A 27,971-nucleotide genomic window follows, 5' to 3' on the forward strand; every position below is an offset into this window, starting at 1 on the left:
ATCCACTTTGTTGGATGTATTCTCAATCTTCCCCAAGGATTTGGAAAGTTGCTCATATTGATCATGCATCCCAATGTTCAATGTACGGATCTCTCTTGAAAACATATGCTCTTCAAAAAGTTCGTGAGATAAGGGATTTCCATCATTACCCAACTGCCGTGCACTATGGGCATTACCAACGCTTACATCATCATCTTGTTGGTCATGATTAAGGGCTTCATTAGTGTTGTTTTGATCGTTGATGTATTCTATGATATTTTCTTGAATGATATCCATGACTTGATCTTTTTTCTTGTGTTTGGTCGTTAAGGATAGGTGTTATCAAAATGACTATGGAGAAGAAAATCGTTAATAACCTGCTTAGTATTGCACCAATGCCAATGGTTTATTGACCCAAATGAAGCTTATATATCAAGGATACTCTAGATTTAGTAATATCTCAGCTTGCAATAGGGTATATGGGTAAAATGAACTCAATTAGTGCATCCATGTCAGCCTGGTCTAGGTGCAATCCACTAGACCCCCTGTCAATAAATTGGCCATAACTTTTGCTCCTCTGATGTTCGATTACTAAAATTTTTGATTCAAATTAAATCTTGACATATCCTCTTCAAATCAAGCTATTAAGATCCCAAATTGGATCATGATAGAATTTTCTGTAATAGGAATTGTGTACCTGTCCAGAGAATTCCTGCAACCTATTAACACCTTGTAGGAGCCCTGTTTGACCCTAAAATGAATCATGTATTACTTGTAGACCTTTAAAGAAATTAATAGACCTGTAATGGGCTATAAGACACCTATAAGTATCTAGTAAACACGTGCAACTGATAGGTAGCTGACTTGTAAATCTGCCCAAGGATGTCACAAACTGCCCTATTCAGTATCCTTAGTCTTCAAATCTTAATCCACTCTTCCCAACTGGTCTTCTGTGGTCCACTACCTGTGGTGAGGGATAAAATGGTAGGACAGGAACCTAAATGGTCTCTGAAACTCTGAAAGGTGTGCAAAGTTCCTTCCGGGCCAGGTTGTGCACCCTTACGGAGTCTTAAATAGCAAGGGAGGGTCACCTCTCTTTTGTCTTGCTATCTCGTTCAGCTTCGACCTTTTTCCTCGGTGTTGGAAATTACATGGCAGATCTAATATTCTATCAATCAAAGTATGATATGCATGGCTGAATCAAGATCTTGCCATTTCATGATATGCAAGAACAAAATGGAATAAGACTGAATTGAAATGGATATGGGTAAGGAATACCTACAATAGTGACTCATTGCTTTACAATTCTATTCCACTTATCAATTGATTCTTATTTTCAGCTATATTTCATTTCATCACAACAAGCAATTCAAGGTTAGAATTAGCACAATTTTTCCAACAAATGGAAGGGATTAGCAACAATTGGTACTGATTTTTATTGGGTAAAATGAAAAGAATTCAGCATGATATCATTCAGCCCTAAGTTGGGTCTACATACAATCAAATGGTAATTCTTAAATGAGATTACTCTTAATTATCCATTTTCAACAAATGGATGGCTTAAGCAATTGGATTTTAAAGGGATTAAGAGAAAAATTAAGAAATACCTCTTGTATTGTCAAAGTAGATGATTATGGAAGCCCCAATACCCATATGAGACTTGAAATTCTTGAACTTGATGTAGCCAAAAATATTTTCAAAGTACAATTCCCATGATGAAATTGTAGCTCATAGACTCCAATTTCTCTTCAAGAGAGCTCCAATATCCAAAAGTTTAATAGAAGTGATCCTTGTAGGCCAAATGTGGCTGTAATTTTTGAAAGAAATCAATTATGAGCATCCACAAAGGTAGAAGACTTCAATCCCTGATAAAGAACTCTTCCATTGAAGCATTGAAGCTTTCATATGCTGTCCATACACTTGCAATGACAAGAAGAAGCCCTATTCTTGCAATATTGATGCAAGACCATGAATTCTTGATATAATCCCATGCATAGAAGCTTTAGGATGGATAAAGAACCAAAAGCCCCATGAAAACATGCTTCAAAGATAAAAAATTCTGAGAATTCAAGTGGCTGCCCTATTTTGTCTCATTTCAAGAGTAGAAATGCTCTAATCTTGCAAAAAATCTTCAATGTTGGTTCAATGAGTGTTGAAGAAGATAAGGATGCTTGTTAGAACAAAAGCCCTTTGATATTTTGAAGAAATTTAAAAAAAAACTCATTATTGTCTTGAATATGCCATAGCCAGGGTTTGAAAGCTCAAGAATGATCAAGGATGATCAAGGAAGTGTGAAGAAACCATGTATGCTTGCTGAAGACCTTCCATAATGATGGTTTAAACTTGTTATGCCTTGGCTTCAACCTAACATGGCTGATTTCGTGAGGAAGAGAGGTTGGGAATTCCATGCAAATTGCGCCAACTACTCCTCATGTCCTGGAAGATCAGGCTCATCAAGTTTAAGTGATATGCTACTCTACCTGAAGCTCATAGCACAAGGAGTCAAGCTCTGATGTCTCCTCAGTGGGAAATGGTCATTGGAAGAAGATTGAAGGAGTAGAAGCCATGGATTCTTGGAGAAAAACTTGAGAGGAAGAAGAGAGAGAAACTAGTCCCAAAAAAGTAATCTTAGTTTAACCTTTGTAACCTTAATTAGACTCCAATTAGGGTCAAAACCTTCAAAATGGACCTCCATTTGACCACGTTTTACTATTTCAGCCAAGAACCTCCATCTTCCTCAAGATCTTCTTCAAGAAACCTCCAAAATTAGTCTTGGCTTGTTGCGAGAACTCTGACTAGTCACGGTTTGAACTGTACCAAACCATGTGACCAAAATCTTGGTACTCCAATTAACTGGTTCATGTTCTTGTGACTAAATTCTCCAAGAAAATGACTCTTCCCATGGATCAAAGTTCATGCTCTGATACCAATGTAATAAACCAGTTCTCACAGCAAATCAAATAATTGGAAATTCATGAAATATATCATTCTTGCAAAGAAATACAAGAAATACACCATGTTTGCAAGGTAGCCATAGCTAAAGTAGCTAAGCTTGAAATAATATTGCCATGGAAGGCTGAGAATCATAGATGTAAGCTACAACATGAATACTCACCTCATGTCAAGGTGGCACCCCATATCTTGGTGGCTAAGAGCATGCACCCTCTTAGTTGGTGGGAGGAAGGAACCTCAAAGCATGTATTGCTTGAAATGGCAAAAAGATCCCTCACAAGTTACATCTCCACCTTTTATACTTAACCCTAGCTTACTCTAGACTAAGGTGACTTATGCTTTATTATAGACATTATCCTCAAGGGCATACCATGTAACTTGAACACTCCTTCCATGAATTGACCGGCGACTTGCTTTGCTGAAAATTGTGTTATGGTTGGAATAAAATGGGCTGATTTGATAAGTCTATCCACCACAACAAAAATTTTATTCCAACCATGCCTTGTGGGAGGGAGACCCGTAATGAAGTCCATTGAAATGTCAATCCATTTTCCTTGTGGGATAGGCAAAGGTTGAAGGAGACCAGCTGGTAATAAAGAAGAATATTTATTTTGTTGGCATTCCAAGCAATGAGAAACATACTCCTTCACATCGCGCCATAGGCCTTTCCAATAGAAACTCTTGTGCACCTTGTCAAAAGTCTTAAAGAGACCAAGATGACCAGCCAAGGGCAAAGAATTCATTTTTTGAATGAGATTCAGTCCCTAAAATTGCTTTGAGGGATCAAATAGACCTTTCCTTTGTACCATAAAAGTCCATTATGCCATTTGAAGTTTGGAAATTCTTCATTTAACCCTTGTTGTAATTTTTGCATTATTGTGGCAACAAGCTCGTCCATCATATATTCCTATTGTACGTTATTTATCCTATCTTTATATATAGTGGAAATGGCAGATACACTACATGCCCACATCCTAGAAAATGCGTCCGCCACTACATTGTCTTTTCCAACCATGTATGCTATCTCAAAATCATATGATTGAAGAGTTTCCAAGCATCTTCTTTGTTTAGGAGACAAGTTGGGCTGTGAGAGGAAAAACTTCAATACCCTATGGTCACTTTTCACTTTAAAGTGACTTCCATAGAGGTAATGATGCCATTTTTTGACTATATGTAGTATAGCTAACATCTCTTGCTCATATACATGCATTTTTCTCTCTTTTTCATCAAATTTTCTTCTCTTATATGCAATGACACCATGTTCTTGGGCTAAAACAACCCCCAATCTGCTCCCACTAGCATCTGCATAGATCACAAAGACCTTAGAAAAGCCAGGACAAACCAGTATGGGTATTGAAATAAGGAGTTGCTTTAGATCATTGAAGCTTTTTTCGGCTATTTCATCCCAAAAGAAAGCTTTTTTCCTTAACCTATCGGTCAATGGTGCAGCCATATGAGCATAAATCTTGATAAATCTTTGGTAGAAAGAAGACAAACCAAGAAAACCCCTCAATGAAGTGGGATTTGTTGGAGTAGGCCAATATTTCACACATTGGACCTTTTTTGGGTCAACCTTGATGCCATTTTCTCCAACAATATATCCCAAGTATTCTACTTCTTTGGCCATGAATGTACATTTGGTTGCTTTAGCAAACAACTTGTGACTCCTCAATATGTCAAAAACTTCTCTAACATGCTGTAAATGCTCTTTTTTGTCCTTGCTATATATCAATATGTCATCAAAGAACACCAAAAATATCTTGAACAAAAGTGGCTGAAGTATCTTGTTCATTAAAGCTTGGAATGTAGAGAATTTGAAAGACCAAAGGGCATAATCGTGAAATGATACAATCCCCTCTCGGTTCTAAATGGAGTCTTGTATTCATCCCCCTCCTTCAAGCGTATTTGGTGGTATCCCGACCACAAATCAATCTTTGAAAAGACCTTGGCATCCTTCAATTCATCTAAGAAATCATCAATCCTTGATATTGGATACCTATTTTTGATAGAGGCCTTGTTCAAGTCTTGATAATCTATGCACATGCAGAATGAACCATCCTTCTTCTTGACTAGAAGAACAGGAGAAGCAAAGGGAGATTGACTCGGTTGTATAAGACCCATTTCAAGTAACTCCTTTACTTGGCACTCAACTTCTTCTCTTTCCACCTTTGAAAGGTGATATGGAGGTTTATTGATAGGCTTGGTATTTGGAAGCAAGTCGATGGGGTGATCCACTTCATGCTTTGGAGGAAGAGAGGTAGGTGACTGAAATAAATCATCATACTCTTCCAACAATTTGCAAAGACAAGGATCCGTATCTTTTGAAGGATTAGAGGGCTAATCCTCATCAATCTTTAACATAAGAAGGGTAAACATACATGCCTTTGCATTGATCTCTCTCTATTAATCTTCTTGGTGCTAATCACCTCTAGCATCTTCTTCTCAATCCCCTGAAGAGTAACTTGTTGTCCATGCTATTGAAATTCCATTTTTAGCCTATTCAAATCCATGGTAAACCTGCCAATACTTTTCAGCCAATTGCAACCAAGTATGACATCAATGGGACCCATCTCCAAGGAAATAAGATTCACCGAAGTGGTATAAGATGATGATAAAGTGATGGGAACATTGGAAAAAAATCTGATTACTGCACTCATAAGCTCCATTTGCCACTTGGATTCTTAGTGATGAAGGAATTTCTTGTGTATACAACTTTATCCCATCAAGAGACCGTGTATTAACGAAGCTATGTGTACTCTCGGTATCAATAAGAATATGAGCAATTCTCCCATTAATGTAACCTTTAAGGCATAATGTATTGTCCCCTTTGGAACCATTCCAAGCATCACAGGAGATAGAACAAAGATTCAATGAATCCAAATTTGTTAAAGAATCATCCATGAATTAACTACTTGGGTCGAATTGGAAAACCATCCATATGGTTGTAGAATTCTTCATGGCAATCATCATCATGGTCATGCGTCTCCTCAAGAGTAGGTAAGTAATCAAGCTGAGATAGTTTGCCTTCATTTGCCTCAACATCCAATTCCTCTTCAAAAATCATGCTCACTTTGACATTCTTGGCTTTGCATTTTGTCTTGTGATCGGGAGATCATTTCTCCCCACATTTGAAACATAGACCTTTTGCATACATGTCCTTCAGCTTGTCATTAGACACATGCTTTCCTTGCATAAGAGTTGAGTTTTTGCCACTAATTTCATTCCTCATCCCATCTGGTTTGTTTTCAGCATTAAATCTGAAATTACTGCCTTGTTTTAGTCCATAAACAGTAGGAAATGTAGGGAACTTGATGTAGGTATTTGTTGGCTTCCCTTTTTGCTAAAATTTAGTCTTTGTCTACCCATAATTTGTAGTTGTTCTAGTGGACTGGTTTGGCTGAAAATATTACCATGTTCTTTGCTGAAAACTCTTATATTTTTTACCATACCTCTCAGCCAATTGTATGGCAGCTTGTAAAGAGGATGGTTTCATAGCTCCCACTTCCAAAGATAGAGAAGATTCAAGCCCAAATATATACTTATTCAACTTGGCATTGTCAGATACTCCATTCATATACATGGAGAGGTTAAGGAATTGGTTAGAATAATCTCTAACCGATAACCCCCTTTGCTCAAGAGCATACCATATTTTTCAATAGGAGACACAAAAACTTCGATCATTGCCCACTTTAATGCATCCCATGTTAATAATTCATTTACCAATCGTTGGCATGTACCGCCACTAAGTGTGTGCATATCCTTCCAAATGTAGGGTTGCAAATTTTATATTGGCATTCTTCGGTCTAGGATATAAAGAAAAATACATCTCAAGCTTGTCAAACCATTATTCTAATTCGGTAGGGGATGGATTTTCACCCTTGAAATTAGAAATGGTTATTTTCTCCTTGTATTCTTGCTCATATTAATGAGATTGGCCATTATTGTATTGATGTCCATAAAAGTTTGGACCAAAATAGTTTTTCCTTTGAACATCATTATTCCATGTTCCATGAACATATGGTTGTTGTTGTCCTTGAATATTTGCAAACCCATTTGGCTAATTAAATTGCCCTTGCGGTGGAGAGAAAGAGTTGCCAACAACATGAGGCTGTCCATAGACTTGATGTCCATACATTGGAGAGTGTATATTTGTTGTGTCATTCATTGGTGGTTGTTGTCCACTCATTTGATGAGGCCAAAACTTATTTGAATGAGGGCCTTGTTTAGAGGGTTGATTATATACATGATTATTATTGATATGATGTTGCTGTCCATAAGAATTTGGAACTGAATTTACATGACCATGTCCATTGTAAGGGTGCTGCCCACGAGAATTATTACCTCCACTTGCTTGACCATGATAAGATCTTTGTTCTTCAGCTTTCTCTTCATGTGTAGATTTTGGGAATAGTAGATGGTTGTCCACAAAAAGACTTGTAAAAAGGATGGCATCCATGTGTGTCATCATCAAGCCTTGAGTTAGCTTGGGCCTTATCTTCCAAATCCTGTCCATGAGGGCTAGTATAGGTATTGGATTGATAAAGGGGATGAGATTGAGGCTGAAAATGAGAGGGTTGAGCTCTTGATGGCTCTCCAACTTCAAAGTGCCCAACAACCTTGGGAGTTGTTGTCTTTGACTGCTCTTGAACAATGGGAAGACTTGGGGCATTTGGAATAGATGTAGGTAATATCCTCTCACTCAAGAGAGCCACAAGCTTATCAATGCCCAATTTCACATCCTTTATGTCATTGGAGAGTTGTTGAAAACTGTTAGAATTAGTAGAGACATAAGTAGTGCCAACCCCATTTACTTGTTTGTTTATTACAGCATGTGTTGAACTTATCTCTAGCTCCTCATTATCATGGTTCTCAAGGTAAATAGCCTCTTGTGAAGCTTCACGCTCTTTATCCAACTGATAGTCCCTTAAACCTTCATTGATGGTATCCATAATGGGTTCCTTTCTTTTATTTTTAGCCATAGGTGACGTCTCGTCCTAAGTGTACAGCATGAGAAAAACTCAAATGTCTTGAGCTCTAATGATCCAAATGACCAACTTCTTGGCTCTATATAAAGCTTAGGATGTCAGCTTTCAAATAAGCTATCAATTTTTAAAAATGGTTGAGTAGAGAAAATTCTATAAGCAATTTGCTGTAGCTGTCAGGAATTTCCGACAACTTGTGAATGCTCTGTTCTAGTCATTTAATGACTTGTACCATCAATTTCATGCATGTACCAACTATGTAGACCTACAAATGAACTCCATATATCTACCAACACTGAAATAACCTCTGCAAGTAACCAAGGATTGAATAATTCCACTATAAGCTGCAAAATAAGGATCCAATCAATGGAATCTTGCTTGAAAACCATGTTCCAATTCTTTATTGTGCTGACCCAAGTGTCAAATGCCATAAGTAGCATACATCTTGCTTAGCATAACTTTGTCCCAATTTTCCAATTGCATTGCATTATGTTGCCATACATTTGCCTTTACATCATGTACCCCATGCCAAATACACCATGCTGAAGGCTAAATTCTTGTGCCTTTGAAATGATACCTGCACCTAAACTTTAAATATGTGGGATCCGAGACTTGAGGGGTGTGCAAATTTCCCTCTCAAGCTGGTTTGTGCTCCCCTTCAGAGTCCTTGTCAATAGGGGAGGTTCACCTCTCTTTTGTCCTACCAACTTTCCTAACATCCACTTTTCCTTGTGGGTATAGACATGGCAGATCAATGCTAGATTAAGAAGACAGCATGAAATGCATGTATTGGAAAGGATTTGATTGTCATTTCATGATATGCATGAGCTTGGAAGAAATTGGATTGAAAATGAAGTGGGGTTAGATAAGGAATACCTGCAGAAATGACTCACTACTTTACAACTTTTATTTCACTTACCATCGGGCAAAATTTTCATTCATGGAAATGAAACAAGAGGCAAACAGTTCAATGTCAGGGTTAGAGAAAAATGGATGAGAATTAGAGGCATTGGAAGTGATTATTTCAATGAATGTAAGTGATCAATAAATGATTAATCACTAGGGTAGCTAAATGAATTGTTCATGAAGTGCATTTAAGAAAATGATTGAAATTCTAAATCATTTTAATCCCTCTTTCATCAATTGGATTAGCTCAGCAATTGGATTTAGAAGGGAGAGATCAAAGATGATTGAACATACCTTTTATGCTTGTAAATGAAGAATGTAGTTGATGTAGATTCCCCACACAATGATGGACTGTCTTCAGCTTATAAAGATCCAAAGAAATCCCAATTTCAACATGTTTCAACGTAGCATAAGCTCCCAGCTTCATATGGACTCCATTGTTGCTCCATGCTTCAAGAATGGTTGATGAATATATAATCTTCTTCTATTTGATGAAGAACTTGAAGGATGGTATTGAACAACTCCAATGTAGATTGACAACTCCAATTATTGAAAAAGAAATCAAGAATTTCACTGACATTGAAGATGCATGCTGTCCAAAGCTTCCATAGATCAATATGAGCCCAAAGATGCTTCAATGTTGCTTCAATGTTGTCAATGAATTGAAGCCACATGCATAAGCAAGCTCCAAGAGTGATTTGTCACCAATAATCCCTTCATTTGCTTTAGGAAATCAGAGATTCTTGGTTGCTATCCAAAATTGTCAAGAATAGGGTTTCATGGGAGAGAGGAGTCCAAGAATAGGGAGAAATCTTGTCCAAGATTGAAGGAGACCACTTCAATGGTACTTGAGCACTAATCAAGAGTGATTTGAGCTCCATATCTCATCTTTAACATGTGACAAGCTTGAATATGCAGCAGGCGCAATTCACGCTATTGCCTACTGCTGGTTTCCAAGACATAAATGAGGCATATTGTGCCAATCCACTATTCCATGGGAAGCTCAAGGATGGAGAAAAAGGCTATGAAGTCATTTGGCAAGATAGAGATCACGAACAAGAGATTTGATCTGCCTTTGGCCATGGGTTCTTAAGGCCAGCTTGAAAGGAAAGGGAAGAAACCCATATTCTTGAAAAATTAACTCAAGTTTGAACCAAACTAAGTCTTGTAACCCTCATTTTGTCCAACTTACCCCAATTTTTTGTCCAAAACTTGGTCACGAGTTGCCAAATTGGTTGAAGCCCACCATTATCCATTGGTTCATGCCAAGAACCTCCATCTTAGTCATGGTTTGTGACAGATATCCATTTTAAACCACGGTTATGGAAGAACTAACTCTTGTGACCGAATTTTAACTGCAGTTTTCACTCTCTAGTCACTGCAACTAAATCTAATGCATGAAAATGACTTTTGACAAGATCTAAACTAATGTCCTAATACCAATGTAAAGAAAGACTAAACTAACAGTGGAAATGAACAGGAAATTGAATTAATCTAAGCTTCGCATAGCAAGAAATGTAACAAACTGAATTACAAACATGGCCATGCCATGGAATGTCTTCCATTACCATAGCACAATGTAGCCATGAGCTACTAACCAAGTACAAGAAGATGAAAGACAAGAAGGATAAAATTGTGATAGTGACAAAGAATGATGCTACATTAGCACTTCTTGCCTTTTTATACTAAACCATAAGTCCTCTTTCTCTTGGCTCAAGTATTTACAATGTTTTATACTTGGAATAGGCTTCGACTCATTACAGAGCTATAGAAAGTCCTATTTATACAATGGTGTTGATGCTTTAAGGTCAACCCCCCTGAAACAAAACTATCAATATTGAAGAGCTATTACAAGGAAAAAGATTGGAAATTTTGCATTAAGTGCTACTTGGTATCATAATGACTTAGTAGTAGCTAGCCCATTGGAAAAAATGATGCTAATGAGAGTGCATCACAAATTAGAGGAAGAAGAATTAGAGTGTGAGAGTAGAAAGGACTTAGAATATGAGTACATATACAATAGTATGTGTATGAGTGTTCACTAGAATCAAGCCTTATAGATCCTAAACACTAAAAGGTTGAAGTCTTTCTAGTTGATATTGGTCTATTCAAAATCAAATCACACATTGAAGGGTTGGAGCATCTAAAGTCCTTAGATCACAAGTTGATTGAGTAGTAGCCCGCAGACATCTTACCAACTCTTGAAATTATTGTGATTGAAAAGGGAGAGATTTCGGATCCTTACACCTCCTCCCCTAAGGAAGTTAGATGAATCAAGATCACAATATATTGATATTGGCAATGATTCTAGGATTCCTCCACCTTCTAATGTGATAAGGACAATGATAGATTAGGGTATTCACTTGTGAAGGAAGAAGATGAACATTGGGAAATAGACTCTAAAGTGGGAGCCAAAAGAAGCCAAAGGAATTCCTGAAGCACTTTATAAATTTCAAAAAGGGGGATTGAGTCATCATGATGCTTGGTGCAAAGCAAAAAAGCAAAACAAGTAAGTGTGTTTGAGAGATGCACCAAGGTAGGGGAAGTAAACATTGTAGGAGAGAGAGAGGCAATTGAACCTCTATACATATCCAAGGATCTTATTGCAAAGGATGAAAAGAGACTCATTGACCTATAAGGAGTTACAAGATACACTTGTTTGGAGTTACATGGACTTGAAGGATATTCCACCTCATACATTCCACACCCTTCCAACAAATCCTAACACCAACATAGTAAAATAGAGATCCTACTCAATGAATCTGAGGCACATCATATAAGAGAAGTTGGATAAGCACATGAAAGTTTAATTCATCTATGAGATTGAGCAATGGATTAAGTATCACCCATTGTAGTAGTACTCAAGAGAAATGGAAAAATGAGAGTGTACATGATCTAAAAAAAGGTAAATGTAGCCACTAATAGAGATCACTACCTATTGCTATATGTAAAACACATGGTCGAGCATATTGTGGATATAGAAGCCTATAGCTTCTTGGACGTTTTAGAATATAGATATAAGTCCATCTACCTGATTAACAAAAGATAGCCTTTGCCAAATGAATGGGAAGTGTTTGTGTATATGGTCATTGGTTGGACCAATGTATGGGTCACTTTCCAATGCTTGATGTGCACATGCTATGAATATGGCTAGGAATTTTCATCAACTCAAGTTGGGATGAACACATAGAAAACGTAAGGCCAATCTTTGAGTGTTGTTAGCAATATCAGCTCTCTCTAGATTCCATGAAATTCCAATTTTGTGTTAAGCATGGAACTATTTTGGGTCATGTGGTCCCCAAAAATGGTATTGCAACTAACATGACTAAGATTTGAGTCACCATAGAATAGATCCAGAAGCTGCCCCGAAAGGGAGTTTAATGATTCTTAGGCCATATTGGTTTTATATGCTCTGTGTTGAATTATTTGTTGTAATGTGCCTGTCTATCAGCTGTCCAGGCACATTTTTAGCAAACCATCAGGTTTTAGTGACACCGCCCGACACTCCCATGGAATGTCACAAGGTTTGTTGCCTAGGGTTTCTTGACTCTGCCTTGCAAACAACGGAACGTTCGCGATCAAACCCACTAGGATCAACCTGAAATATGGGTTCCTAGTGGTGGTCTCCTGCCAACATTCTAGCGTCAAGTCCTGGACATCCATGTCGCACTTGGTTCAAAGAGAATGGGAAACAAGAGGGATGTGCCGCTCAACCTCTCTACCTGTAGGGCATAGTTCGATTCTAGTCCCTTAAAATGGAATGAATCGAGATTCTAACCTAACACTTACTAAGGGTCGTCGGTAAAACCTTGTGAGAAGCCTCCCAATTCTTTGGGACCACCCTATCGTAGGACAGATCCGTCGGGGGTTCCACCCACTCGCTTTCCTCAATGGGCATTCTTTAGTTATCTAATTAGGTCATATCACATTTATGTGTGAAATTTAAAATCACCTTCCTTGATTAAGAATTTTAGGGATAGGGTTTGTTTGCGTAATTTATAACATAGACATGAATATAGAGTAAGCAATCCTTTGACAAACAATTTCAAACAAGTTCCTTAACTTATCTTCAAGTTGATCTTTGTCTCCTGCCCAAACATGAGAAATTATATGTCCCTTCTGTCCTACAAAAGTAGCTGGTTCAAATCACATGGCACCACAATTTCTATCCTTTATCTAGAATAGGATCTTCCAACATCACAGATGCCCTCAACTCCATTTTGGATTGGCAAGGGGTGTCCAGAGCTCCACTTGACCCACAAGCGGCCTAGGAGTGAAACACCATTTCTGTGGTTGGCCTTTTTACCACTTGACCTTTGGCCCATGAATCAAGCAGTGCCCTTCTTAGGTTAATTCGCGGTGCAATCTTGGAGATGATCCACCCATGCAAAATATCATTTCCTTAATTAATTCATTTAAGAATCGAGTACAATCAAGGCAATCAGCCCTAATATCATCTTCCAAGAAAACATTCCTTTATCCTCATGGCAATTTGTCATCACAAATCCCCGCCATGAATTTACTATCAATCACAAGCATTTGGAATAATCATCCAAGCCACAATCCAATAAATTGTAAAAGCATTTAGGGTGTTGTTCGATCAACTAACAAAACCAATTGTATTTTTCCCAAACAATACGAGAATAGAAGTGATAACAATTCCATCACATATTCACTCTCCCCCTTGGGATCAAAGGGTGATTTTATGCACAATTTACTTAATACTTGTATGCACAATTCTTAATGTCATTCTTTTTATGATTATGCCATTCATAACCCCTGGCTGATTCTTCCTTGTAATTTCTCTATCAACAAATAAGCCATATGCAACTAGGTGCAATTAATTTCCCTTGATACATGCACTTCGCAAACTCCATCTTTCGAATATTTGTGATGTATTTATCCTTTTCAATAACCCATTCCCGTGTAGCATAGTACAGTCCTGATGTGTCTCATGCAAAATGAAAGCAAGCAGCTTAACAACTTATAAATGTATTATTTATATTTGGTACCGTAGTTGTATTGGTGGTGATACCCTCACCCGAAGCTTTTTTGCTGGTTGTGGGATTGCCATCCACACGTGACATTCTTCGCTTAGGGGCCATCATCCGCAAGTAGATTCGAGGGATAAAGAAGGAGGAATGAATTTGAGATGGAAGAGCATAAGAGAAGATGGATTAGTCGAAGATTGAGATAGGGGGAATTGAGCTAACTCTCTCCCTTGCAATCTCTAGTCGGGGTATATATATATATATATATATATATATATATATATATATATATATATATATATATATATATATATATATATATATATATATATATATATATATCTCTCTCTCTCTCTCTCTCTCTCTCTCTCTCTCGTAGCCTCTCGGGGTCTCCTTGTGCGTCCCTAACTACTCCCCATGCCTCATATTTATAGCTAAACAAGAGAATGGTTGTGGCTAAGAAGAAGAGCTCTTTGTGGAGGAAGTCTTGGAAAAATCAATGATATGATGCTCAAATCATAAATCTGATTGTTCCATTGGCTCCAAAAGGGGAATAAAAACCCAAGACACTTGATTAGAAATCTTTCAGATCAATCATTTTTCTTCTCCCTGTTTGAAGTGATGTTTACTGGATGTAAACTGTGATCGTGGCATGCACGATTTCACCAATCCCTATTTTTTGTATTAAATCTCCAAAACTAGCTAAAAAATCCCTTGCTTTAAAAAAAAACATATCTAGTTCTAGAAATTTCCATATCTTTTTAGGATATTTACAATAATCAATAGCTAAAATATCTAAAATATGCTAGTTTTGTCCAAAAATCTAATATTTTTGGACCATCCATAGTATACATATTAACACTAGTGATTAATATGGCTCATAACTCTCGTTCACATTGAAACTTTTGTGAAGGGTGGCTACGGTCCTTGTCAATCTGAGAAAAATATCGGATTACGACTCAATTTTTTTTAAAATATATCTTTAATTACGTAAAAATGGTTAATTATTAATGTTAGTTAGTTTTTACTTTAGTTAGTCTTTAGTTAGTGATCTTACTAACTTATTATTTGACTAACTAACTTTTAAACTAACCAACTAACTTTTAATTGCGTGGAAATATTACATCCTCCTCCCCTTAGAGAAATCGAGATGCCCTCATCTTGAGAAAACTAGGGGTTTCATTTTGGAATCTGTGAGGTAAGGCCCATCACACATTCATTGCGACACTTTGACCACTCATAAGCATGCGGTCTTTAAAAAAAACAACTTATTGTATCTGATATATTCAAGCTTGGATTACAAGATAAAATTTATTGTAATTATATCTCATGAATATCTTCTAGGTTTTTTCTAAGTATCTGATAATTTTTGGGTAGGTTCTGGATCACTGAAGCTTGTACAACTTCATTTCTTGTAAGTTTAATTTCTCTTTGAGTCTTTTTGGGACAATTGGCATGGATATGTCCACTGTTGTGGCACTGGGAGCATCGTTGTTTAAGGTGCTTTGAACATTTCCTTTTGAAATGACCTAACTCCTTACAATAGAAATAGTGTGGAGCTTTTTCACTTGGGGTCACAAGATTATTGGTTGTCCTTGGCAAGATTATCTTCTTTAGACCAAATTGCCCTAGGATCCTTTTAGCAGACCAAAGTGATCCTTTATCTTGGAAACTCTGTTTCCAAATTCTCATCTTTTTAGATCTGGATTGAGATCCATGGACAATTGGCTTTGCTTGTAATACTAAAGAATACTCCCAAGCTTTGACATTCCGGTAAGACCCAATCTATATTAGTTGAGAAGAAAAAACTTAGGAGAAATCCATTGTAAGTTATAACTATCATTCCTTGCTAAAGTATCTTTGATCACTTGTAAGTTCTAGGCTCAAAAATTTATGCAACTTGTTTTACTCGAGTTAATTGTAGTTACAAGAGTAAGGTTTAGCCCAATACAAGTTGTATTATATGTCGATAAGATTTCTAGGATTTCTAGTCATCCTGAAGAGGTGTAGTGGATTCTAGGTCTTCTTCTTCCTCTAATTCATCTATATATATTTAAAGGCTGCACTTGTGTAGCTTTGTTTTCTTGGAGGCTCAACATAATCTGGCAGGGTAGTCTACTTGGATGTGCCCTAGCTCATTACAACGGAAGCATCGATGGTAGGGACATCTCCTATTGATGTGCCCTATCTCTCCGCACATGTGGCATCTCTTATCTTGATCTTGAGAATCATCTTTGTTACAATTTCCCAATTTAAGTTCTTGGATGATTGGCTTTGCTCAAAGTAATACATCTTGCAAGTCTATTGGATACATTGCCTCAAGATGGTGGTTCGAAGGAGTGTTCAGGCCATGGAAAAGCTTGGATACTTGCTATGCAATATCCATAGATGGTGCACATTTTAGTAGGGTTACAAACTTTGAGTAGTAGGCTTCCAATGTTAATTCTAGTTGCTTTAACTTGAAGAATTCATTCATCTTCAAAGTCTGGTAGGTTGGCAGAAGATATCGCCCGCGTACAACATCTTTTAGCTAAATCCAAGTGACAGCGGCTTCAAAAACACCTTGATATTCACACCATTGCTTCTATCATATTTGAGCCTCGCCAACTAACTTAAGTTTGGTTATCATTGCTTGATTGGAAAAAGCAATTTCCGAAGCAGAGAAATAATCGTCCATTGACTCAATCCATATCTTTGCCTCTGCTACGATGTCTATTCCTTTTCCTCCAAACTTGGGTGCCTTAATTTGCTTGAGAAGGAAATTCTTCTCTTGCATGTAAGTATTCATAGGTGCAGAAGGTGCCTGACAATCAAGCCATACCACTTAGGTTATTCTGTTTAGGATATTTCTACAAACCATACATTAATCAATCGCATATTATTATGAAGTTTTGCTCTGATACCAATTGTAACATGCCCACCTATCAGCTGTCCAGGCATGTTTTTAGCGGTCCATTGAGAGATGAGTCTAAGCCACGCCGCCCAGCACTCCCATGGAATGTCACAGGATTTGTCACCTAGGGTTTCTCGAGTCCATCACCTCACAAAACAGAACATTCATGCCCACTGGGATCGCCTTGAAATCTAGGTTCCTAGTGGTCAAGGTCTCTTGTTAGCATTCTAGCATCGAGTTCTGGACATCCTACTTTACGTAGAGATACCCAAGCCAAAGCAAATCTGTAACGTGTCCACCTATCCATTTGTAGGACACATCTTAGCAGCCCATCGTGAAGAGAGTCCAGAAAGCACCGCTCGACACTCCCACGGAATGTCACAGGGTTTGCGATCTATGTCTTCCCGAGTCTACCATGAAGTGGAAGCATTCTGGACGTTCCCACTTAGGATCGACCTGAATCAGGGTTTCCCTAATGGTCAAGTTTCTTAGAGGCAACTAGCATCAAGCCCTAGACGAACTACTTTACGCAGAAACATCAGGGTCGAAGCAGATTTATACTGCACTTTGTTCAAGGAGAATGGGAAACGAGAGGGATGCAAAGCTCAACCTCTTTTCCCGTACGGCATAGTCCCATTCGGTTCCCCTAAAAGAGCATAAATCAGGTCTCTAGCTTCCTAGATTCTAGGTCATCATTACCTTACTGTCAATTCCGTTGAGAAAAGTTCTTGGCCAACTGGAACCACCCTTCCGTAGGATGGACCCATGGTCACATCCACCGCACTTTCCTCGGGGTGCTTTAGTTATCTAATTACCTACCACATTTAGTTTGACACGCACAAACAACTTCCTTAATTAGCCAATTAATCACCGGTTCCTTCACGTAACTTAAGCACTGACATAGAAAAACAATGTCAAGCAAGTTCCTTTTCAAAAATTGATCTTTATTTACCAGCCTTTGGAATATATCATATAATGCATCCCGAAGGCTATTCCATAATCCGCTCGAAGGCTAATCCATAATCCGCCCAAAGGCAATTCCAGCAATCCTTAGGGATCGCTATTCCAAGTTTTCGCCCATAGACTAGTATGCGGGCCTTGAGATCCAATCTCGAGTCACGTCGGCCTCTTGGGCAGGACCCGGAGGCAAGGGATTTATGGCCAGAGCCCCCCATGGCACCCAAGCGTCCTCCTGCTCCAAGTAGCACCCACGAAGAGTTCTCTCGCGACGGGTTCGGTCCACGTACCCGGCGTGGCTAACAACCCCCTTGGATAGGGTCAGGCAGACAGTCGGGGGTAACTGATGCTACCTCTCCCTCCAGGCCTTCAACCTGAAGCATTAATTATTTTTCAAGCTTTAGTTCCTAGAAAGCATCGTAGCAGGAGTTCCAGAGGAGGTGGATTGGAACGGCTTTGTTCAAAAAACTATCAAGAGTTCAACCGCACTCGTGGCTCCAGCCGTAGCACCAGCTGGTGGGGAGTCTCCTGCCTCTACTGCACGATCCGCAAGAAAAAATTTAGCCTCAAAAGCCTCTACAATCAGATACGGAGGTATCCTGACGGCAATCATCGATGAGGCTATCAAGAATGTCGGTGTAGATGAAGAGCAAGCTGTGCACCAAAGCTCACCTCACTCTGAGGAAGAAGGCTCGAGTGAAAACACAATAATCGATAAAGGAGAGCCGGAGGTAGCATCCACTCAAGCGTCCAAACCATGGAAGCAAAAGAAGACTGACAAGAGCCAAAAGAAGAAGGAAGAAAGATTGAGCAAAGGAGAGTGAGCCGAGGTGAAGAGGGCTCAAAGAGAGTCTAGGAGGGTGGAGGAGGAACGAAGGAAAAAAGATGAGGAAGAAATCGAAATAATTAGAGAAGAGAGGGCAGAAGAAGAGAGGCAAAGAAGGGTAGAGGAGGAAGCCGACAAGCTAAGAATGAAAGAACTTGCTGAGTTGGTACTCGTAGATCTGTCAAAGAAACCCATGGGGGAAGAGAGATCGACCCTTTGAGTCCCTGCCATGAGGCTGAAGAAAGTGGTAGTGTGGAAGCAGCCCCAGGGTTGTAGGCAAGGGCAAGTCCTTGCTACACCCCCTGTCTTCCTCCTTCGTGCCAGGACCAGCCGACACCACAACCACAACCACCCCGCAGCCCACACCCTCTCTAGATATGGCCCAACTGATGAGCATGATGCAGCTACTTGTCAGTAGAGTGGCTGAGATTGTACCGGAAGCCGGAGAAAAAGGCTCGCTGCTGCAGATGCCGAGTCCTAGAAAGATCCAAAATGACAAAAGCTAGAGACATCAACCACTACAGCCCCTACTCCCATGCCACCTGGCGCCGACTACGATGCTTATGTGGCTGAGCTTCTAACACAATTGGACAAGGTGAAAGAAGAAAAGAAGGTGGCCCTGGTGGAGCTAGAGAAAGAAAAGGAAACTTCGGCAGCCTTAAGGCTAGAAGTTTCAAAGCAAGGAGCCAATTGAAGAAGGGAGGTGAAAGCGCTACAAGATCAGCTGGAGGAAAAACCCAAGGAAGCCCAGGACAATGGGAGCTGCCTAAGACAAAGGCTGGAAGATGAAGAGCAAAACATGATGGCAAAGCAGCAGAGCTTAAAGTTACTAGTGCAGCAGTATGCTGACTTGGAACAGAATTGGAAAGGTACAGACAGATAGCAGCTCAGGAGGGCAAGCCAAGTGAGCGACAAGAGGATGCCATAGCTTTTCAGCTATGGTATGGACTTGAAGAACAAGACAGACTGGAGAGAGATATAGAGTTCCTAGCACAGGAAAGACCAGCAATCCCCGCAGTAGAAGCACAAAGGCTGCAAAATGACACACAATGACTGCAAGGTGCATTGGACATTGCCAAGGGAGACATAGAGGCCCTCATGGCCATGGCCTTCACCCAAAGAAGATTGCACCTTACAGAGATCCAAAATCATGAGCAGCTTGTGCAAGAAAAGTCAGAACTAATTGCTGAGGCAAAACAAAGATTTAGCATTGCAAATCAGGAAAAAGGAATTGCTGAAGAACAGCTGGCTCAAAAATCTAGGAAAAGGAACCAACTCTGGTTCTTAACAAATGAGCAGCAGCATGTTATGACAACCTTGGCAAGTGAGCTGGAGGAGGGAAGAAAGAAGATAGGTATTTAACAGAACGCTTGGTGGTGGCTGAGTGCAAGAGAGTGCTTGCCGAGTCCAGAGTAGAAGCTGTAGATGTATGCACCAACGCATAAAGGCAAGCCTTCCTCAGCACAGTACTACATGTCACCCAGGTGGAGGGCAATGATTTAGTGGAGAAGGTAAGAAGGAAGCTAGAACTGACTACCCGAGCACTAAGGTATGGCCTTCAAGAACGGGAGCTTCCAACAGGCACATGAATCACAAAAGAGTAGCAATTTCACTACCTACGCCGTGCCGGCCTCTCCACTGTTGAGCTTAAGGAACTTGGGTTCGAAGAGCATGAGCAGCCACCACCACCACAAGCGGCCCCAACAGTTGCTGAGCAGAGCGAAGAGGGTCCGGACTTTGAGCAAGATGTTGAAGAAGAGAAACAAAGAATGCCTAGTCCGCCTCTACTAGACCTCCCGCCTGAAGAGCCCAAAGATGCCCACATGCCCGAGCGCATTGTGACAGCCAAAAGAAGAAGACATGAACTAGCAGAGGAATCCCAATGTAGAGCACGAACTGCCAAGACAATTCCCTGAAGAGCCAGTTAATGAGTACTATCCGGTTAGCCAAGACTATGGTCTTCCATGAAAAGAGAAAACACATTGAGGTGCATTACCACTTCATGAGAGAGGTCATTGAGGACAAGTATATTAACCTTGTTAAGATCTCAAGTGACCAAAATCCTATATATCTGCTCATGAAAAGTCTCTCAATGGATTGTTTTGCCTTCCTTAAGAAGTTAATGGGAAATGGATGAGTTGACATATTTCCTCATCCTATTGAACTTATGTACATTTATTCTTTGTTACTTTTTTCTTGTTTTGTCCTCACTAGGGGCATATTCACTTTTAAGTAGGAGGTTGTTGGGAGTAAAGGTGCCTATGTCTTGCCACCCGTGTATTACTACATTGATAGTACCTACATACATGTACACTACAGGTGGTGGGCACCCATCACTATCACTTCATTCTTATTCTTTTATGAGTGACATTTGAATAAAGGGAAGGCTAGTCACACATTGTGATTATTGGAGTTTCCACATCTTGTATCTTTCTCTCTCTTGCTCTTGCTTCTTTCACCATAGCTCTTGCTTGTTGGAGGTAAAGGCGCCTCTACCTAGCCGCCCGTGTATTACTACACTGACAGTCACCGCCACTACACACTGCAGGTGGCGGGCGCCCGTCACTGTCACTTTATTCTTTATTCTTTTAGTGACAGTTTGAATAAAGGAAGGCTCGGTCACACATTATGAGTGTTGGAGTTCCCATTTCTAGTCTCTCCCTTTCTTTCTCTTGCTCTCCCGCCATAGCTCTTGAGTCCAACCTTCGATCCGTCACTCCCTTTCAACTAGTATCAGAGCTTTGCTTTTCGACTCTTGAGCTTGGTTCGTGGCATTCTCAGCATCCCATCGACTCACTACTTGCATTGGGACTCCTTCCCGGCAACCATATATGACTCCTTCGAGCTCCCGTTACGGGCAAGAAGGCTTTGCCATGCAAGTGGGTGTACAAGCTAAAAAGTACCCTTGGACACCCCAAGCCGGCACATAAGGCTAGATTGGTAGCAAAGGGTTTTAAGTAGGAGCATGGTGTGGACTTTGATGAGGTTTTTTCTCCTGTGATTAAGATGACCACCCTGCACTTAGTCTTGGCTTTGGTTACTCAGCTTGACTTGGATTTATAACATATGGATGTCAAGACGGCTTTCTTACATGGGGACTTGCATGATGACATTTATATGGAGCAGCCTAAGGGCTTTGCAGAACCTGGTAGGGAGCACCTAGTGTGCAAATTGAAGAAAAGTCTTTATGGCTTGAAACAGGCACCTAGGGAGTGGTATCATAAGTTTGATGCCTTTATGCAGTCACAAGGCTACAACACGAGTTCTATGGATCCGTGTCTTTACACGAAGAAAGCCTGTGATGGTTCTTTATTGCTTTTGGTACTCTATGTGGATGATATGCTGATAGCAAGGAACGCTCATGATGAGCTAGATGCTCTTAAGGCTCAGCTCAAGAAGAGCTTTGAGATGAAAGATCTGGGATAGGCCGCTCACATACTTGGTATACGCATTCAATGCAACCGGCATCAGGGACTCCTCTACTTGTTACAGAGGGAGTACATTCATAAAGTCCTTGAGTGCTTCCGCATGTAGGACGTAAAGCATATTGGCTGTCCATTGCCTTCTTATGTGAAGGTATCATAGGCTAATTGTCACCACAGACAGACAAGCAAAGGGCCGAGATGGCCAAGATTCCCTATGCATCTGCCGTGGGCAATCTTATGTATGCCATGATAGCCACTCGTCCAGATATTGCCTTTGCAATTGGTGTTGTGGTACGCTATATGGCTACACCTGGCAAGAAGCATTGGGATGCCTTGAAGGGTATCATGAGGTATCTGAAGGCACTGCAGCTATGTGCATATGCTATGGCAGCCAGGATACAGGAGTCGTGGGGTACAGTGACTCTGATTATGCAGGACATGCAGATAGTAGGAAGTCCACTTCCGGCACCTATGCTGGAGGTGCTATTTCTTGGATGTCCAGGGTGCAAAAATGCACAGCCCTTTCTACTACAGAGGCTGAGTATGTTGCAGCCACTGAGGCTTGCAAGGAGGCCGTTTGATTGGGTAGTTTAGTTGCTGACCTTGGTATTGCTGCTATCCCTACACTCCATTCAGATCCTATGAGTGCTATTCAATTAGCCAAGAATCCGGTCTTCCATGTGAAGACGAAACACATTGAGGTGAGGTATCACTTCATACATGGGATCGTTGAGGATAAATCTGTTGATCTTGTCAAGATCTCAACTGACCAGAATCCTGTAGATCTGCTCACAAAAAGCCTCTCTACAGAGCGCTTTGCCTTCCTTAGGAAGTTGATGGGCGTGGGATGAGATGACGTCTTTCCTCATCCTGTTGTACATGTGTACATCTTGTACTGACTTTTTCTTTTTCTTTTCACTCCTCACTGGGGTAGATTCATCTTTAAGTGGGAGGTTGTTGGGGGTAAAGGCGCCTCTACCTAGCCACCCATGTATTACTACACTGACAGTCACCGCCACTGCACACTACAGGTGGCGGGCGCCCGTCACCGTCACTTTATTCTTTAATCTTTTAGTAATAGTTTGAATAAAGGAAGGCCCGGTCACACATTGTGACTGTTGGAGATCCCATTTCTAGTCTCTCCCTTTCTTGCTCTTGCTCTCCTGCCATAGCTCTCGAGTCCGACCTTCGATCTGTCGCTCCCTTTCATTGTCTTTCACTTGTGTGCTTCCACTCTGAGCTCACTCCCTTCAATCAACCTAATAGTGAGTGAGGTTAGCTTTAAAGAGATCATCTACATTAGTCATTTAAAAATAAATGTGGATTGGGGAGGTTATGTATGATACCCTTTTCTATTGGCTCTGTCTTTGGTATTGAAGATTTGCAAAACCTAGTGATGACTGATAGCATTGAGAGACAGAGAGAAGGGTTGGAGCAACAGAGAGGAGCAATGTGCTCTCATCTCATTTTCTTCATTATTCCATAACACATAACTAAAGTGAATACAACACACTAAAGGTCTTACGGACCATTCACACACAACCTAAAGTCACCGACTTATTTAATGTCCCACACTTGCTGATACAGCTGGACATATGATAGGTGACAGAGTGTCGGTTACACACATACTTAGGATAAAAGAGCTTGAAGTATTAACACTTGCCCTCAAGCTCAAGATAGCCTCTACACACCAAGTAGCTGTTGGGAAACACTGAACTTATCTTTACCCAAAGACTTGGTAAAGATATCTGCAACCTGCTCATTAGTCTTCGCATGCATAAGATCTACTTTTCCTGCAAGAACCATCTCTCTGATAAAATGGTAGTGTACCTCAATGTGTTTAGTCCTAGCATGATAAACTTGATTTGTTGCTAGTAGTATATTACTGAGATTGTCTCATAACAAGGTCATTGGAGCATCCACCTATATGTCCAAGTCAGCCATAAGCTTGAGCAGTCATGCAAGCTCACATGTTGCTAATGCACCATCCCTATACTTTTCCTCAGTGGTGCTAGACAATGCAACCATAGGTTGCTTCTTGCTGCTCTAGCTGATCATTCCACTTCCAAATCCAAAGGCATAACCACTTGTAGATCTACGATCATATGAGCATCCTGCTCAATGTGCATCCATGTATCCAACCACTGTCAAGGGCTTAGCTTTTAGATAAAATATCCCATAACTTACGGTGGACTTTACATATCTCATAATCTGCCTAACATCGTCCAAATGTGGCTTTCTTGGCTTCTGCATGAACTGAATTATGAGCCCAACAACATAACTCAAGTCAAACCTAGTGATGGTCAAGTAGATTAGACTTCCAACCATCTGATGTACATAGTCACATAATCAATTTCAGCTCCAGTGTGCTAATGTCCAACTTGACATTCTGATCAAGAGGTGTATCCAATGGTTTACATTCAGCCATGGCATATTTCTTTAGCATTTCCATGGCATAGTGTTTCTGCACTAGCCATAAACCATTTTTATCCTTGATCACCTCAATACCCAAGAAATACTTCAATTCACCTAAGTCTTTCATATCAAATTCAAATTTCAGTATCCGCATAACATGTTGTATCCCCAAGTCATCATTACCTGTGATTATCAAATCATCAACATAGATATCCGTCACTACCAAACATTTGTCTATCTTTTTTGTAAACAAACTATGATTAGCCCTGCCAACAATGAATCCCAAGCTCTTTTTTTAGCTTGCATACATAATGCTAAAAATGTACATAACCTTTAGGCTGATCCATACAAACATTCTCTGTGAAATCACCATTGAGAAACACATTCTTAATATCCATCTGCTGCAATTTCTAGCCTTTAATAGTAGCCAATGTGATCATTGTTCATATGGTTGCCATCTTAGCAATAGGGTTGAATGTTTTCTCATAGTCTAACCCATACTGCTGAGCATATCCTTTAGCAACCAACCTGGCTTTGTACCTCTCTACACTACCATCTGACTTGTGTTTAATCTTTAAACCCATTTGCATCCAATAGTCTTCTTTCCTTCTGGCAGTGGTATAAGATCCCATGTTCTATTTTCAGCCAAGTCAAATTTTTCCTCATCCATAGCTATGCACCAATTTTTATCCATCATTGCTTTAGCATATGTAGCAGGTTCTTTCACCTCTATTACTCATGTAAGCATAATGCTTCACAGAGTAACCACTGTAAGTTAGCCTATCCACAAGGTACGTGACTCTCTGTGAGCATCTAAGCTGTGGTGCACTACTCGATTCCCCTCTCTCACATGAGATGGAATATACTTGTTCTACCTAGTGCTAGGCATATACACAGTCAAAACAGCAAGCTCACTATCTAGACTGTCAGTTGAGTTATAGCCTGAAGTCATCCTGCTAGGCGTCATCACACCAGATGTATCATGAGAAGCTTGCTCTTTTCCTTTGCTGTCCACCACATCATATCTTCCCCTCATTAACATAGTGGTGTCAGTGGTGGATGGTGAGCGCCAAAGCTCTGCAATCTCCATGTCCATGAGATACTATCATACCACTAGGGCTTGCCAATGCAGTACTTTGCTATGAATCAACTGTAGAAACATGTGTAGAAGGAATATCCAATTACACTGTAGTAGGTGATGCATACCAAAATGCCATCTCATCAAAGATAACATCTCTACTCACTAGTGTCTCATGAGTAGAGGGATCATAGCATTTATATGCCTTCTTCTCCTGCGAATAACCAATAAAGACACACTTATGTGCTTTCAAATCAAGCTTCTTCCTCTTCTCATCAAGGATGTGTACATAATCAAGAAAACCAAATACTTTCATGTGATTGATATCAGGCTTGTAGCCATACAGCTTCTCAAATGGTGTCATATCATGAATACCTATAGTGGGAGTCTTGTCCAAGATATACATGACTGTCATAACAACCTCAGCCCAATAATAGAGGTGCATCTTCTTCTCATTCATCAGTGCATGAGCAACTTCCATTAAGACCCTGTTCTTCCGTTCAGCTACCCCATTCTGTTGTGGAGTGTAGTTGCATGTAAGCTGTCTACGTATGCCATTTTCAGCCAAAAAACTGTCAAATTCATTTGACACATACTCCCCACCATTGTTAGATCTCAAACAAGAGATGTAGTAATCAAAATCTTTTTCAACCTCCTACTTAAATTTATTTAAAAAATCAAACACCTCATCCTTTATTTTCAGTATATAAACCCAAGTATAGCGTGACAGAAGTCATCAATGAATGTCACATAATACTTAGAGCCTTTGGCCCCCACACATCAAAGTGAACCAACTACAATGGTCGCTTACTATTTCTTACATGCTTGACAAATGGAAACCTTGATTGTTTACCAAAATAACAAGCATCGCAGACATGATCAATATTTGTGTAGGAAAACTTGGGTAGACCTATAACAAGTTGTTTCTTCTGCATCATTTGCAGCCGCTAAAAATTAACATGTCCCACTCTCTTATGGCATATTTCTAAATCTCTAACTATGCCAAATCCATAGGCAAACATGGCTGATTTCAATTGTGGAAAAGTAGCATCAAGAGTAAACATCTTGCCATTCCTATGATCATGAGCAATCAATTAGTAGCCATTACCAAACTCCTCAATGAAGCAACCATGCTTATTAAACCTAACTTGCAAATTCTGCTTAGTCATCTAGCCCACACACAACAAATTTTTCATAATTGATGGGACATGCAATACATCATGTAAGTTCTTCTTCTTGCCTTCATGGATCACCAAAGGCACGTTTCTTTTATGTTCAATGCTATGCTGCATGTCATTCCCTGTGCATACATAGCCATTCCTCTCAGGCACCATGTCAATAAACTAGTCACCATGAGGGGTCATATGATTTGATGCCCCTGAATCAATATACCAAACAACATCCTTAGTAGACTTCTCACTAGCCCTGTCTTTTGTTAATAAATACGACATATCCTAAGCCATACTCTATGGATGTATGTATTTAAAATAGAAGCATATGTAAAGTGTCCTTAAGTTGAGGGTATCTATCTTTGAAGGATACCACTTGTTGTAGTAGACTCTGAGAATGAAGAAGAATAATGCAGGAGAAGATAACATGTAGCTCCTAACCTCTGATTTTCTCCATCTCACAGACTCCCTCCACTTTAGTTTATCATTTGGTATCAAAGCAAACAGTGGTAGCAAAGAGGATCAGGAGCAGGCAACGGAAGCTGAAAATTATCTGGACAGCAGTGTTGTGATTAACAAGTGCAAGGGAAAAGGGGGGCGCAGGAGAAGAAAGAGCGAAAAATTAGAAGACTATCATGACAACTCCTTGATCAAGAATGAGCTTGTCACACCTCTCTCGGCGAAGAGGCTCATGAGAAGAAGTCTGTCAACCGTTTTGCTGATTCCATAGAGTCTGTTGAGAAAGACAAAGCCAGAGGGTTCAAGATAGAGCAGGGCTCTGGTTGCTGCCTGAAAGACATTCCAAATGTGGTGTTCAAGTTTTCAAAATGTAAAGGAAGCGATGAGTTATTGCAATTACTTCATAAATTATTGTATGGAAGGCGCATGAAGCCTCATCATACTAAGCCAAACATCTTGCAGTTTTCAGGATTTGTCTGGAGTGGTAATGAGGAGAAGGAGAAAACTAAAGTCAAAGAAAAGCTTGATAAATGTGTGAAAGAAAGTCTTTTACAGATCAGTGACCTTTTAGACTTGAACATACCAAAAACAACCACCAAGAAGGAAGATGTTGTTACAAGACTGTTTGAGTTTTTGGAATTTCCTAACAAGACAATTGAGAAGATCCTCCAAGAGGGACTGGAGCGCAAGAAAACTCCTTCAAAAGGTGCTTGTTGGCACTGATTGGCCAGTGTGAAATTGATCACAGGCTATTGACCTAGGATTGCTCATGCATGGGGCAAGTGCATGTGAGCACAGAGTTGTATTACTTTATTAGAGCAAAGGAAAGCCTGGAGTAATGCGAGGGAGTTTCAAAAAAAATAAGCACATGTCTTTTAAGAGGTACTGAAGTAAACTTGTAGTAGACATCAACAACGGGACTATGGAAGGGCCTTCAGT

At 39.9% G+C, this 27,971-nt stretch overlaps 1 protein-coding gene across 1 annotated transcript; it reads left to right on the forward strand.

Annotated features, from left to right (window-relative positions):
- The first annotated feature begins 980 nt into the window (after positions 1-980).
- Positions 981-27,755, forward strand: LOC148035222 (uncharacterized). The gene is made up of 4 exons (XM_087680790.1): positions 981-1,002; positions 18,162-18,391; positions 19,645-19,840; positions 27,259-27,755. The coding sequence occupies exons 1-4, from the start codon at positions 981-983 to the stop codon at positions 27,753-27,755; spliced, it is 945 nt and encodes a 314-aa protein (XP_087536916.1).
- Positions 27,756-27,971: the final 216 nt, after the last annotated feature.

Source organism: Lygodium microphyllum, chromosome 6 (genome assembly GCF_053477565.2).
Source record: "Lygodium microphyllum isolate KBCC chromosome 6, Lygodium_microphyllum_v1.1.10, whole genome shotgun sequence".
Taxonomy (NCBI): Eukaryota; Viridiplantae; Streptophyta; class Polypodiopsida; order Schizaeales; family Lygodiaceae; genus Lygodium; species Lygodium microphyllum.